The following is a 15,844-nucleotide window of genomic DNA, read 5'->3' as shown; positions in this document are numbered from 1 at the left end:
CGAGTCTAACTTTGAGTGAGTCTAACCTGCCGCTGGGGCCGGGGCCGGCGCCGGCGAGCGAAGCCCCGCCCCCGCGTCTACGGAAAGGGCAACGGGCCAAACGAGGCCGGGGACGCCCCGCCGTCCCGGAAGCGGCTCGCGCGCCTGCGCGGGGAGGGGGCGCGCTTCTGTGGGGCTCGCCTGAGGAGGGACCGGCTCGCTCGGACGGACGGACGGACGGACGGACAGGGCGCGCCTCGTCTCGCCTCGCCTCGCCGGCCATGAGCGCCGCCGCGCTGGTTTCCCCCGCGCTGCCCCCGGGGCCGCCGCTGCCGCCCCCGGCCTCCACGCTGCCCCCGGGGGCCGGCCCCGCCGCCATCGCCGCCGCCACCGCCGAGAGCTATGAGGAGGAGGAGCTGGACAGCCCCGCCGAGGAGGAGGACGGCGAGCGCAGCGGGCGCGCGCGGGACTCCGACGAGGGTGAGCCCGCCGGTCTGGGGCGCGGGGCGGGGGGCGTGCCGGACTACAGCGCCCATCACTTTGCCCGGCTGTAGTGACGGCGGGGGCAGACCACAACGCCCATCGCTCTCTGCCAACAGGGAGACTGCAGGTGGTGGACCACAGCACCCATCACTTCCTGTCTGGTGGCAGGACCACAACACCCATCACTTTGCCCGGCTGTAGTGACGGCAGGTGCCCGATCACAATGCCCATCACTCTGCCAACAGAGGAGACTGTAGGGGCTAGACCACAACACCCATCACCTTGCCCAGCAGGGGCTAGACCACAACACCCATCACTCTCTGCCAACAGGGAGACTGGAGGTGGTGGACCACAGCACCCATCACTTCCTGTCTGTGGTGGCTGGACCACAATACCCATCACTTTGTCCATCTGTAGTGATGGCAGGTGCCCGACCACAATACCTATCACTTTTTGCCAACATGGAGACTGAACCACAACACCCATCACTCTTCCCAGCTGTGGTGACTACAGTGGCTAGATCACAATACCCATCATTTTACATAGCCTTGATTGCAGGTGTCAGACCACACCACAGCACCCGTTACTCTACCCCAAACATGGTGATTGCTGGTTCTGGACCACAACACCCATCACTTTCTGCCAACAGTGGAGACTGTAGGTGGTGGACCACAATACCCATCAGTCTGCCATAGCCATGGTGACTGCAGATGCTGGACCATGGCACCCATTGCCCTCTTCCAGCAGTAGTGATTGCAGATGCCAGACCACAACATCCATACTCTGCTCCAGCCATAGTGACTGCAGGTTCTGGACCACCACACCCATCGCTCTGCCCAAGCCATGATGACTGCAGATGCCCAACCACAGTACCCATCACTCTGCCCCAGCCATGGCAACTAGTTGTAGCCCAATGCAGTCTGAGAGGAAAGGAATAGTGGCAAGTATAAGTCCAACAGGGTTGAAGGAAGGCTGCTGCGGAGTTACAGTATAATCCTGTATATATTTACTTAAAGCAGATTTTGATTTAAATTTGGATAGTTTTAGCCCCCTGAAAAAGTATAGTTGCCCCCTCCCTCCTTTGGGCTAAATTCCACAGGCAAAGAACTACATATGGGGTGAAAAGGAGGTTGTGGGAAGCTCACATAGAGCAACGTTACAATAATTTACATGTTTTTTGAGCAGTTTAGAACTAAGCTTTATTCAAGAGCCTTCTGTTCCATTCTAGCAGCCTTCTGCAAACTCTGCGTCTTCAGATATGCTGGACTGGGCCTTCCATCATTCCCAGTTACAGCAAGCGATGGTTATACTGTCTGAGATGATGGGGACTGTGATCCAGAAGGTCTAGATGGCACCTAGATTTGGTGCCCACCATCCAAAGAATAGGAGGGCTAGGCAAAAAAACAGGGGGGAAAACCCATTCCTTTTTCCAAGGGTGGAGAATTGAGGAATTGCAAGGGAAGGGTGAAAACAACTTCCATACAAACAGCTGCAAGATATTTGTTGCAGCAAAAAGTGTGAAATTGCATAGAGAAGTGATCTTTTTATACGGCATTAAGTTGTGGACTAGTACGCAGTTCAACAGGTAGGTTGGCAGCAATTCTTGGCACCCTAAATTGTGCACGTACGTGGGAACAAACAGATGTGTGAGAATATAAGTTTGGAAAGGGTCGTTTCTGTGTGAAACTCAAATGCTTAAAAATGTTTTTAACTGCACTAATTGGCAATTACAGTCTTACCTGTATTGCTGTCTGACCAACACCTGTAGCTGAGCAAGTATATTTACTTCTCCTCTTTAAAGAACTAATAACTCCTCTTATGGAGTTAAGAGGGAACTAGGAGGTCATCAGGTCCAACCCCCGGACACTGCAGGATTCACTCCACCATCTTCCTGTTTGATACGTTAATTTGCATTCTTAAAAAGTACTTCAGGCTCGTGATAGCAGTTGGGCCAAGTCATTCCATGAATGCCATTGCTGATCAAATCAAGGGCAGGTTAAAATTCTTTTTAACTCGGCATCAAAACATTCAGCATACGAGCTGAATGCTAACCAGATCCTCGCAATGCAACTTTTTGCCCGTTAATGGACATTTAGTATTTAAAAGTTTATAAAGCTTTATGCATGTTTCTTTAAAAGTATAGCTCAAAGCAGCATAACGCATGTATGCGGCTGGAGAAACTATGATTCTCAAAATGTTGCTGAATCGCAACTCTATCTCCAGTAATTTAGCAACATCTGGAGAACCGAATTTCCCCCTCCTTGATCTGGTCAATGTGTTGAACATTAGGATTTACTTCTGAAGATACAGGCATAAATTGTCATTTTTTAAGCTGTAATTAACTAGGCTTCTTCTTGTCCATGCAAAGAACTCTTCTTTATACAATATACTACTTAACTTCTCTGATTTCCTGCCATAAAGTTAACGGGAGAGGGACTTTTAAAAAGAATCAGGAAAACTTCCTCCTGCAGAGAGTCAGGGAATGAATATTTGAGCCTGGTCTACTGTGTACTTTATTTGGAAGCAAAATTATTAATTTCTATAGGATTTCCATCCAAGTAAAGTTGATTTATGGGTGCTTCATTTTTTTCCTCAGATGAGTGAGTGATGGGCCTGCCAGTGATTTAGATGGTAAAGGAAAGATCTGAGGAGTCCTTGAGGTTCTCTGAGCTTGGTTGTTTTCTTGTGGACGTTTCGTTACCCAGCTAGGTAACATCTTCAGTGCTAGAAGGGAGTGGGGCTTGCTCTCTGTTTATATATCAGGCTAACTGTATATAAACAGAGAGCAAACCCCACTCCTTTCTAGCACTGAAGATGTTACCTAGCTGGGTAACGAAACGTCCGCAAGAAAACAACCAAGCTCAGAGACCCCAAGGACTCCACAGTTCAACCCTGAGCTACATATATTATCTTCTGTTGGAATGATCTAAGTTGGAATTTGCTAACAGACACCTCTAGATGTTTTCTCACATTCCCACCCCCCCAAAAAATCTGCAGTGAATTTTGAAGAAGGAATTGACAGGAGATGCTGTTGAAAACCTCTTGTGATGTCTAGTGGAAACCAGACAATGACAAGTTCCAGTTTTATAATAGGATCACCCCACCACCTCACTAAGGAATGACATTTAGATATCTTCCTTCACGGGTTTAGTTTTTAAAACAACTTTTTAAAACATTGCCCGTCTCCAAAGCCCCTCCTGATTCGTTGAGGTCCCACATTTCTAGAGCCATCAGCTTTAGAAAGGCCAATAAGTCAATGTTGCTCCTGCAGGGTCACCTGGAGGAATGCTTGAGCAAAAATGTGCTGTTTGATGTCTTCTGACACTGTGCTGATCATGTTGCTTAGATACGGAAGATGCCAGTGAAACTGATCTGGCGAAACACGATGAGGAAGATTATGTAGAAATGAAGGAACAGTGAGTATTACCTCCGTTTTTGCTATAATTATATTTGACACCACCTGTAACAAGGGAATGTCACAGACATGGTGACTGAGCTTCAGATGAGTACTGGTAATGACGAGTGATGAACTCAGTGGTGAGAAAGAGGTTCAGACTAATACCAGGTTAAAAATAGAAGCCTTAGAATTTCATAGCCAGAACTTTGGGGATCAGAGAACCTTTTCCTTACTTCATTCTGCCTTTCTTCTACCTCTCTATGCTTTTGAAATTTAATGTAGTCTTTCTGCCTCATTAATGCTCATTGGACTAACGTCCTTTGGATTCCACACAGTCTGGCCTTCTGCCCTCTGCTGAAAATTGTCCTCACTAAACTGACCTCACCATGGGTTTTAGAAGCTATGATTTATCCATCTCATTTCTGTCTTCGTGATTCTCTTCCTACTCCCTAAAGAAATAATAGACAGGGTTCACAGATCACACTTAAACAGGATTAATTGATTTTAGTTTGGCATTATTTACGAATCTTGTCTATGTGGTCAGTAAACAGTGGCTTAACACACCCCAGGCTGTGGCTGGTTTCACACATTGCACTAAACCATAATGTGATTTGACTTAGAAGTGGTGTAAATCCCCCCATTGTGGTTTGTGAATTGTAGTTTTTTGTTTAGCACTGAGTGAACCAGTTGTTCCTTATTGAACCATTCCTGGTTAAACAAACCATTGCTTACTGTGATATGTGAAACTGATCAGCATTTCCACAGATGGGTATTCCTCCCTCCTTCTCTTGGGTTCCATTCTTCATCCTTGGTTGTAATCTCACTCTGTTCTGCTGTTAGATCCTAATAACTCTCACTGTTTTTCGAAGATTTTGCAGAATCTTCTATATCAGTGTTTCTTAACCTCAACAACCTTTAAGATGTGTGGACCAGCTAACCCTGTTGATGGCTGACTTGTCTGAATACTTGTTGTATGTTGTAGATGACTCCTGTACAACATACATACACACACACACAACATAAGTATAAGTATACAACATAAATGAAATGTAACTATACAACATACAGTGTAAGGACTGTAATAGCCACTATGTAGGAGAGACAGGCAGAAGACTAGCAGAGTGCATCCATGAACAACTAGCAGTCAGAAGACATGATGAAAACTCCTTAATCTCACAACACATGGACAAACTCAACCATAGTTTTCACTGGGAAACTATGAGCATCCTAGACTAAGCTAAATCCAAAGACAAGGGAATTCCTGGAAGCTTGGTATTCAGACAAATCAGCCATCAACAGGCGCATAAATAACAGTTATACACCATTCAAAAGTGACAATAAAAAGGAAATGAAAAGACCAGAACACCTCCCCAGCAATCAACACTGAGATAGACACCAGGATTAACTACCAGACAAACAATCAAGCAGTAAACAACAGCCTAATCTAGGAACTACCAAGAAAAAAGCAACACCCCCTCCAACACTAAGAGGGCAAGCTATTGTATATAAACAGAGAGCAAACCCCACACCCACTAACACCGAAGATGTTCCCTAGTCAGGTATCGAAATGTCTGCAAGAAAACAACCAAGCTCAGAGAACCCCAAGAACTCTACAGTTCAACCCTGAGCTCCAGATCTTCTCTTCAGTTGATAACATTATTAAGACCGTCATGAAGCCTTGGCATTATTCGATTCTCATAGGTCAAGCATACCAACCCACCCTCCTTTGCATTGCCATGTCCTTCTGTACCTTCTAAAAATCTCTCTCTCCCTTTAGCTAATTCATGCCCTGTTATCTCACACTCTTCTATCTTTCCCTTATGCCTCCATCATCTCATCTTTAGCCAGAATTCTACTGTCCACCCTGTTCTTCTTAGCCATTTAGTGGGTTATTGCCTTTCTACATTCCTTTTCAGCCCTGCACTAAAAGGTAAGACTTTCCTTACCTTCTTTTTTTCCTGCCATGGCCGCATAAAAGACATTAAGTTTATAATTTACAATTCACTGTAGTTTAGTGAGTCGGCCACAGCCTAAACTTGTTGATCTGACAATAAGCCTGCCTTATAAACCATGATTTTGCTGAATGGTGCCTTAGCTTCATATCTGAACTGATCCTGAATGTCTCCTGGGGAATATTGAACTTTTAAGCATGTTAATAGTATGTCACAGGGCCACTGTGTGTACTTCCTGTCTGTAATGTGATTGTGTTCTTCCCTCTTCTTGTTCATGCTGATTTAGTTGACTTCTTTTGCACTCTGAATTACATGCAGCATCTTTAAAGTCGTCAAGATGCTTTTGAACATTTCTCCCAAGAATATTTCATCTTATACAGCATTGGCACCATTGTAATCCAGCTACCTGTAGTTAATTATGTGGCCTTTGGTGATCAAGTGCTTTTGAGAAGCCAAAGCTCTTTAGTTCTACAAAACAGGAAGTCTGAAAGAAGATCATATTTCCATATTCCACATCACGACAGCAGGCTTATGTTGCTTTTCCACACTGAAGTCGTTTTGGCTTCTATCCCCTAGCCAACCTCAAAAAGACAAACAAGGTTGGTCTTGATTTGTATGTAGATGGGAGACCAGCAAGGATATCCCTGGGCTGTAGACTAAACTGGGAAGTTGAAAAAAAAAATCTCAAAAAAAAAAAGCAGTGGCAATTCAATTCTGTATTGTTGCAGTACAACAGCTTGGATGTGCCCATTTAGTCACTGCGAGCTGAACTCTTTACTGTTTCTGGGTTTTTTTTAAAGCAGATTTTTTTTTTAAAAGCAGCTTATTGGCATTTTCAGCAATGGGGAAAAATGAAATTAAATGGAAGGTTCCCTGAGCCTGTCTCTTTTAATACCTGTTCTCTTTGCAGAATGTATCAGGATAAGTTGGCCTCGCTAAAGAAGCAGTTGCAGCAACTGCAGGAAGGTAGGGCTTCTAAATTACCAACTACAATATCGTTCAGTTTGGTGAGGTTACGTGCATCGGAATGTCGAGTTCTCTGATCTGGTCTCTCATGGGGTGCTAGGGGAAAAAGAAACTATCCATTGCAGTGTTTCTCAGTCCAGCCCAGTATGGTTGAGTCTGCCTGGCAGCAGTTCCCAAAGCCTTGGGTAGAGAAAGGACTTTTCCATCGGCAGCTTATCCATTGATCTTATGTCAGCGGAGAGGCTCTGTGCTAAATCCAGTTACGGTCTTGAGCCTCTCCCAAACATGTCCTCTTGAGCCTCTCCCAAATGTGCCACCTGATTCTCATTTGTAACATATTCGAAAGGGAAAAATGAAGAAAAACGTGGAGAGTGATCAGGTCAGTGTAAGTAAACAATGTAAGCTGAATAACTGAAGCTGAAGTTTCAATATCATTCAATCAACTGAACCTTTTTGCCCTATTCCCATCCATGCTGTTGTCCTCCATCCCTTCCCACCCATGAGTTGTATTTTTGGAATTTGGTCCATAAGGTTAGCGCTGATGCATCAGGCCCCTTGACCGTCTTAATCCAACATTTGTTTCCTATTTAAAAAACGATAATTTGGGACAGACACTTAATGCTCTTACTTGCTGAGCACAATAGTTGAAAAGGAAACAGCTGTTTCTCAACTGTACTCTTAGTGACATTTTTTGCCTGCCATAGAAAAATGAAAATAGCAACCATTGCAGGCCTGGGTCTAAAGTTGTATTTTTATTATGTTCGTTCTACCCAATCTTCCTCTGTCTCTGGCATGATATATTACTTTGGAGGGGGAGAGATGGGAATGTATTTGCCATAGACCTGGAGACTGATCTCCATGTATATTTGCAAATTGAATTAAAGCTGAATGTATACAGCTTATATGGGTAAAATGGGAAGGAGCTGGGAAGGATAAAATCCTGTTTTATAAAAAAAAAAAAAAAAAAGATGAAGATGAAGAACGTGCTGTGCAAGTAAAACTGATAATTGTCAGAGTGGAGAAATGTAGGCTGTAGACCGGTGTTTCTCAACCTTGGCAACTTGAAGATGTGTGGACTTCAACTCCCAGAATTCCCCAGCCAGCATGCTGGCTGGGGAATTCTGGGAGTTGAAGTCCACACATCTTCAAGCTGCCAAGGTTGAGAAACACTGCTGTAGACAGACCAAAGTATCTGATGCCCTCGAGATATTTTGAATTTCAGTGCCTAACATCTCCAGCCGGTATGACCAGCACCAAGCGATTGGGACGGGGGTTGTAATTCAAAACCCTGAGAAAACACCAGATTGCTTCTCCCTGCGAAAGCTTTTGATAAATGATCGAAATCACTTCCTCCCTGGGTAAATCCATGGTGATATTTCAAATCTGGCAGTGATTGCCAGGCAACTGCATATATAGCGGAGAAATTGGGAAAGGGGACAAGTTTCTTTTTAGCTGCGTGGTTGCAATTTCTCATGCTGTGATTTCCTACTAAATAGGTACTCTACAAGAATATCAGAAACGGATGAAGAAGCTGGATCAGCAATACAAGGAGAGGATTCGCAATGCAGGTAACTGGGTTGGTTTGAGGTAGCAAATTCATCCTAACATGTAAGGTGATCTGCTCAGCATTCTTATCTTAGAAACCGAGATATGCAGAATGTTTTGAATTCAGACAAGCTTGGAAAAGAGTGGTGAGTTCAGAATATTTTCAGGGAACTCCAGATTCTTTTTGCGAGAGCAAAGCAGCCCTTTTCAGATTTGAAACTAGTTCACTAGAATAGAAACCCAGCATTTTTAATTCAGAACATTTCAGCATAAACTTCATGTTCATAAACATATCCAAAAACATAAAAATATTTGGCACACCTCTGCTTGAAAGACAAATCCCTAGGGGTTGTTGTGCTATTCTTTTTGCAGCAAAACAAAATGTAAAATCCTTTACTTAGTTACTACAATATAGTGCTATTGTTGACTTGCGCGTACTTCTAGCTAGATCTAATGATATCAACTCCTTTCTATGAAAGGACACGGGACAGTGAAGTTGTTAGCCTATAAAGTTTTACCAATCTGTACGTTTTAATCCTTACCCCAAGCAAATGCCCTTGGAAAACATTGAACTTAGGTTACTGTTTTCTTGTTCTTCACCTGTACTCCTGTTTTGTGGTATTAGGGTGATCATAACAGGCTGGGGTTTTTTTTGATTTTATAAATGAATCAGATAATAAACGATAGCCTCAGCTAATTGCAAAAGGGAAGGCCTGATAACTAGTGTTGCTTTTCTGCAGATGTGTTAGCTCTCACGATCCAGTCCTATCTATCTACTCAAAAATAAATGCCAGAACTTCATGCAACTTTGTCATTGTTTCAACTGTGTTTTGCTAGGCAAAAGCTATAATGCTTGGACTATCTGTAATAACAGATTATGTACACACATCTCACTTGTGTACTTTTCAGGAATTAGTTCAGATAGAAGTATATTCAAATGCTTACTTTCCATATTAGCGTTAAAGATCTTACAGCTTACTTCATACTCTTTTGTCATCAAAGTTTTTCTCTCGGAACAATAAGTCCAATATTCTACTAAAATTAAATATTTTGGGGCGCAACATATTAGAGTCCTCCCACTAATAACTGTCATGTCTGTTTCCTTTCAGAGCTTTTTCTTCAGTTGGAAGTAAGTGTATCTTATAAAAATCATTTTATGTTAGGACTTTGGGATTATTTCTATTCACCAGACTGGGTTCCAACCTAGGCAGATTTGGGGTAGATTCACTGAAATTAAAACGAAGTTGATGTTGAATTGAATTAGTGAATCTCTTAAAAAATGATTTAATATGCACTCAACTATTTTTGGGTGAGGTGGGGTGGCTGGTGGTTTTGCCTCTCAGGTACTCATAAGCAGGAGATAGAGACATTCTCCTCCTCCCCCCCCCCACACACAGCTTTTGCCATGGCTCTTCTGCAGTTGCTATTTGGGGATAGGTTTGCCCTCAACTCAGAGGTAGCATGGAATCTTCAAGACCAATAGCCTCTGAAGAACTTGTCAAACATGAATTTATTCAACCCTCTTTGAATTTATCTGGCCATTTAGCCAGATCTAACCATCTGGCCACCTAGCCGATCTTTGTTACCATGGGGATATTGGGCTAGATGGATCCTTGGACTATGAGAACAGATTAAAGAACAAGATTAGTCCTCTTGTCCCATGAAACACATCCAAAAGATTATTCATTTAGGCAAGTGGTAGGACCATGTTCATATTTTTCCATTTAGATTGGCCGTTCTCTTCTACCCATCAATCAATTCATCTTTGTTTTGCACCTAAGTGACCCAGTGAGCATCACTGTAGGCCCAACATATTACAGCCCCGTCCCATCCAGGATGGAGTTGAGCAGCCTATTAACTAACTAACTAACTAACTAACTAACTAACTAACTGCAACTTAAGTTTTGCCTTCTTGAAAATTCTCTCATTTTCTTTTGGGTTTGGACTAGACAGAGCAGGTGGAGCGAAACTACATTAAAGAAAAAAAAGCAGCTGTGAAGGAGTTTGAGGATAAAAAAATTGAGCTGAAGGAAAACTTGATTGCTGAATTGGAAGAGAAGAAGAAGATGATTGAGAGTGAGAAACTAACCATGGAATTAACAGGAGGTAAAGCAAAAACAAAGTTTTCCAAATCATTGAGACAAATTGCTTTGGATGCGCCTGACTCAATACACTGATCCAATTCAATGTTTCAGAAAGTCAATTTGATTTGGAGATTCAGTTAAATTGCTGTTGAATCTCCAAAGCAAATACTGGAGTTAGACAGGTTTAGCCATACTCTCCAATAGAAGGTGACTTCTTGGGTTTCAAGTCACATTTATTCAGAGATGAAGGATAATTGATCAGTGGAACGTGTTTCTTGCACATCATAGCCAACAGGGTTGGGATATTTGAATAGTAATTGGTTTATTGTGCTTAAAACTGAAGAGATATTTAAGTCAAATGATGCGTATAGATGTGAAAAATATATTTGGGAGGAGGGGGAAGAAAAGAAAGAGTTTTTTTTATTATGCTGCAGGCGTTTGTGCCAATTTTAAAGAAATGTGTGGGCCTTACAATCTGACTGGTTTGTCATTCTTCAGATTCCATGGAAGTGAAGCCTATCATGACAAGGAAATTGCGGAGGAGGCCAAACGATCCTGTGCCCATTCCTGACAAAAGGAGAAAACCAGCTCCAGATATCCTTTGTGTTGCCCTGAAATCCAGGCTGGGCAGTATTTGTCAGCCTAGGAGTCACAGCTTCTCTCTACCCTGGATGGCAGACCCCAGGAAGCCTTCCAGAGAAGTGTTCAAACATTTGGGCCAGGGAGAGTAAAGGCGTGTTAGGAAGCGTTTCACCTGCCAGAGGACTTGGGATCCCATTTCCATTCTTATTTTTCTCTTCATGTTGTTTTGGCTGAAAAGCCACCCTTCTTAAAGTTGACCATTTTGCTTCCAAATTTCAGCAGTGCAGTCTTGCTTTGCAGGCCAGAAATAGGGTTCTGGAGGGCATCCATGGTGCCCCTGTGATCCAGTCTGGATGTCCAGAATCTTGTTGAGCCAATGTGGCATGGCCCAAATTTTGAGAGAGTGATCCTGACCCTCATACCATAGAAGAAAAGGGGAAGAGTAGCTCATTCGCCAAACCTGGGCCACAAAACACCCATTTCCCAGAGGTCATACTGTACAGTAGAGCAGTATTTCTCAACCCTGGCAACTTTCAGATGTGTGGACTTCAACTCCCAGAATTCCCCAGCCAGCATGCTGGCTGGGGAATTCTGGGAGTTGAAGTCCACACATCTTGAGATTGGGAAACACTGCTGTAGAGGTTAAGAGGAAAGGAACTTATCTCTGGACCAAAATATGAGAGAGAGATCCCAAATCGAAGCCACAGAGCTTCCTTTTTGAACTCTCAGTTTTGTTCCTTAACATTTATTTCATAACACTTCATCAGAGACAGACAACACTGCCAAAAAATAGTATGCAATGCAAAGGTTTTGATTTAAGAAATTGGGAATGACAGGAGACTTGGTGGTTTTTCTTGAAGGGGTATCCATAGGCACAGCAGTTCCGTTGGACATCAAGTTAGGAATTCCGGGTCTAGGCAGACAGTTCTCAATTCTTCCTGAAAACCCCAGGTTTCCTTGAAAGATCACTTGACTGCTAGTTGCAGATCCTTCCTTACAATGAGAAACTGCAGGGAAAGTTGACTGAAGTATTGTGTAGAATAGTAATAAGCCCCAATGCATGTAGCCAGTTCCTTGAGATCATAACCACAACCACAACAGATGCCTTTTTTATGCAAAAAAGCAAAACAAAACCAACTCTGGTTCAATCTCTGGCATTTCCAACTGTCGGAGGATTGGCCAGACCTGTGGGTGCCTCAGAACATGCTTGCGGCTTATCTGCATACGTGAATTGTGGGGCAAGCTCGTCAGTGCTACCTGGGTGACTGGTTTTCAGGAATCTTCTTCAGGAAGAACCCCAGCAATGCAATTGAAAGATGGTGATCTCAAATCTGAAGATTGGGTTCTCATAGCATGGGAATGGAAATGCTTGGTTTTGATGACCATGTTGCATGAACCCAACTGTTGTGACTTGATAACCATGGTTTATACCTTTGCTGTTGCACACGTGTAGGCAGTTACGGTTTCTTTAATAACATCTCCGGCCAAGGCCTTGTCAGAAGTTGAGTTGCTGTCTTTATTCAGGACTGGAATTGTTCTATGTTTCAGAAGCAGGATTGTGCGAATGCCTTGGTACTTTCTTTTCTTCATTGTGAGACTTCATCCATTGCCAGCCTGGCCCATTTCAGTGCCAGAGACTTCTTCAGAATTCCAGGCTTGATAAACCTTGTTCATCGTACACACCTCCAGAGATCATGCTGTCTTCCCTGACAGGCTGTTCTATTAAGGAGTTTCTAAGCTATTTTTCAGAGTCAACTGATCTTTTTTAGATGGCTTCAAATCAGTGGCTTCCAGCATTAAAGCACAATAAGATCATGTTCTCCCCTCCCCCCCAAAAAATCAGGATGTACATTCAGTAAACAACAGCTTCAAAAAAACCCATAATACACTTCTCAGTATGACATGGGAAGAAGAGACTCAGAATGAGATGCCACTGTTGGGCCATTTTGGCAAGACGAACGCCGTTACATTAGTGTTTTGAATTACCCTTAATGTGCATTACCTCAGCTCAATTATCTCCTAACGGATGAACAGATAATGGAAGATTTGAGGACCCTCAATAAGGTAAGTGCTTCTTTATGCAGGCAGGAAAAAAACTACTTTCTGTCTAATCAACCCAACTTTGTCTTCTCTGGGTTGGGGTGAGTATCCTGATTCTCCTAGGAAGAATCTGGTTTTATGTGTGTATTCCGAATGCAGTTGTTGATGTGAGAGAAAGATGCTTCCTCCTTATTTTCCATATTGCTCAGTGCTGTAGCTATCACATCCAAAGGTTGGTAAAAAGCGTAAGGAAAAAGAGGGTTGATTCATATCCAGCACAAGTTCTTTATCCTGTAGACATGGAGGCATGAAGTAGATACTGTTGGAAACCTCACAAGCACCAGATTTGAATTCCTACCATAGCTCATATTCTTCTTAGCTCCTCCAAATAAGGTGGAGTGGAGCCCATCTTCCTTCATCACCCAAGCTCTAAAGAGCCAGAGAAGATGACATAGGAAATTGAAGCGTGCAGAAGGGTGTCTCTGTAGAGTAAGGATCATCGAGGACAATAAGCACATGACGAATTTTGAAAACCTGCTAATAGCTACTCATTTTCAGGTAATCATAGGGTGCTCCAGATGGTGTAAAATGAGACACATGGAGTTTGGCACTGTTATTTGATTTATATCAGCATTTCTCAACCTTGACAACTTTCAGATGTGTGGACTTCAACTCCCAGAATTCCCCAGCCAGCATGCTGGCTGGAGAATTCTGGGAGTTGAAGTCCACACATCTTCAAGTTGCTAAGGTTGAGAAACACTGATTTATACTCAGTGTTTAACACTCAAAGTAGCTAAGTTTAAAAGCAAAAGCAGAATATAGAACATTTCAAAAATAACGAACTAATAGATAATGAAATCATCTAACAGAAGCTTAAGGAAAGAGTCTTTGCCTGTTTTCTGAAACTGTAAGAGAGCAGAAGTCAAAGCATCTCTTGAGGGAGAGCGTTCCATAGTCTGGGTGCAAAGCAGAAGAAGGCCCTCTACCATGTGCTGGAAAGATGTGCCTCTGACTGTAGAGATGTCTTCAAGAGGACCTCTCCCACTAAGGAAGGCATGTGGTGCCCATAGATGCTTTGGTGAAACATACAAAATCAGATCAGAACTCCATACAGTGTGGAAAAAAATCCTCTAAGAAGACACTGTTGCTCACTCCTACCTACCAGTAGATTGTCTAGACCAGGGAGATTCTCCAAGGCAGTGTCCAGGGCTTTACAATCTACTCATAGACACCAAACCTTATTTTTTATATTTGCACAAGCACATATATGAGCTGAAGAAAATCCTCAGTGCCAACTCCCAACACCTGTAAATTCTCAGAGGAAGCATGTGAAGATTGTCAGGGCTATCATCTCTGATCACTGGTGCTTTAAGAAAGCTGCCCCCTCGAGAGAGAACTCCGATACTTGTCTCCATCTTTGCTATCTCCAAAGACGCTGGGGACATGAGAGCCAGCTCGGTTATAAAATGCAAAATGAAATTCTGCATGAGAGGAGGAGAGTCTGGAGGGCATCTCAAGAAAGCCCTGTAGACGTTAGTAGGCTGATGACTTTCTGGCTTCAGTCAACCAGACAGAGTTTCTCTAACACTGTGGCTAAAACTGAGAATGTCATGGTATTCATTTCATCATAGATTTCTCCAATTGAAAGATTTAATTGAGAGCTGGGGCCCTCCAGATGTGGGATTCCAATAATCTCTTCCCTCCCCAGCTTATATGGGCAGTAGCCATGCTGCCCAAGGAAATTATGGGATTTCAACACATCTGGTTTGCAACCTGCTAACAATGAATCGCTCTCATTTGGTCAGTCCTTTTTATTGGTAGTATTTTGTGACTATTCCTTCAACAATTTTCCTGTTCTTTCTTTTATAGCTTAAGTCACCTAAAAGACCAGGTGAGTAGTATTTTTTAATTTTTTAATTTAATTATTTTGCCAGTCTTGGCTTGGAACAAAGGGAAGGACAGCAGCTTAGTGATCATCTTGGCATACGGAAAATCCCAGATTCAACATCTCCATTAGAAAGGATCTTACACAGTGGACTATGGAAAACTTCATTCCTGAAACCATAATTTGCTTTATTTTAAAACAGGAATGAGCAGCTTCTCCAGGTCAGCTTCCCAACCTCCTGGAGGAGGCCAACTGGTGATATCACCAGAAAAGGGCTAAATTTTTCCTGCCTGATTTAGGGGGATATGGATGCAGGGTTAAGGCTATGTTTGAGTTAGATTCACAGATGGCTTGATGGCGCAAGACTGGTCTGTGCAAAGTGTCAGCCCTACAAGGCAGACCGAGGTCAAAACCAGTGCCTTACAGATCAGGACTACTTTTATTGTAGCAGCTCTAGTAACAAAATCTTGCAAGTCTGAACTCTTTTCTTCCTGACTTTCTGGGATGGCAGAGGGGAGGAGTTATCTGTGACATTTTCTCAAATTAGTTTCTTGACCCAGGCTCAAGTCTTACTTGCCTGCAGCTCTTCCTCCTGTCCTTCAAGGCCGTTCCCTCTGTCCTCTTCACTAAGTGTTACCAAAATGAATAATAATCTCCTTGTGGAATGAAATATTTCATTGCCATCCTCTGCTTGAGTTTGTAGCTGTATTTTAAGCTGATCATCGTTCTGTTCCAGCATCTCCTTCATCGCCCGAGCATCTGCCAGCGACCCCCGCAGAATCCCCAGCCCAACGATTTGAGGCACGGATAGAAGATGGCAAGCTTTACTATGATAAACGATGGTACGGGGCCACTAGGGGCTTTTAAGAGCATGTTAAGAATGTTCTAAACATTCTTCAAAGATAATTTTTATTTGTAAAAGTTGCGAGAG

General features: G+C 43.1%; 1 protein-coding gene across 2 annotated transcripts in view; it reads left to right on the top strand.

The window, feature by feature from the left end:
* The first annotated feature begins 100 nt into the window (after window positions 1-100).
* Window positions 101-15,844, top strand: part of SUDS3 (SIN3A corepressor complex component SDS3) — a 29,401-nt gene continuing 13,657 nt past the window's right edge. The window contains exons 1-10 of one of the 2 annotated variants that reach the window (XR_015796590.1): window positions 101-459; window positions 3,809-3,878; window positions 6,722-6,777; window positions 8,274-8,345; window positions 9,432-9,451; window positions 10,272-10,428; window positions 10,905-11,000; window positions 12,991-13,052; window positions 14,898-14,919; window positions 15,650-15,755. Coding sequence is in view for 1 of the 2 variants with exons in the window: in XM_007426777.4 (XP_007426839.3) it covers window positions 261-459; window positions 3,809-3,878; window positions 6,722-6,777; window positions 8,274-8,345; window positions 9,432-9,451; window positions 10,272-10,428; window positions 10,905-11,000; window positions 12,991-13,052; window positions 14,898-14,919; window positions 15,650-15,755 (860 nt within the window). In the remaining variant the exon portion in view is untranslated. The remainder of the gene's footprint in view (window positions 460-3,808; window positions 3,879-6,721; window positions 6,778-8,273; window positions 8,346-9,431; window positions 9,452-10,271; window positions 10,429-10,904; window positions 11,001-12,990; window positions 13,053-14,897; window positions 14,920-15,649; window positions 15,756-15,844) is intronic. The other variant, XM_007426777.4, reaches the window with a different exon arrangement.

Source organism: Python bivittatus, unplaced genomic scaffold (assembly GCF_059951505.1).
Source record: "Python bivittatus isolate LINGU-HERP-01145 unplaced genomic scaffold, Pbiv_v1 ctg000280_np1212, whole genome shotgun sequence".
Lineage (NCBI taxonomy): Eukaryota > Metazoa > Chordata > Lepidosauria > Squamata > Pythonidae > Python > Python bivittatus.
The sequence above is the reverse complement of the archived record's forward strand: the minus strand, read 5'-3'. Positions and strand labels throughout refer to the sequence as shown.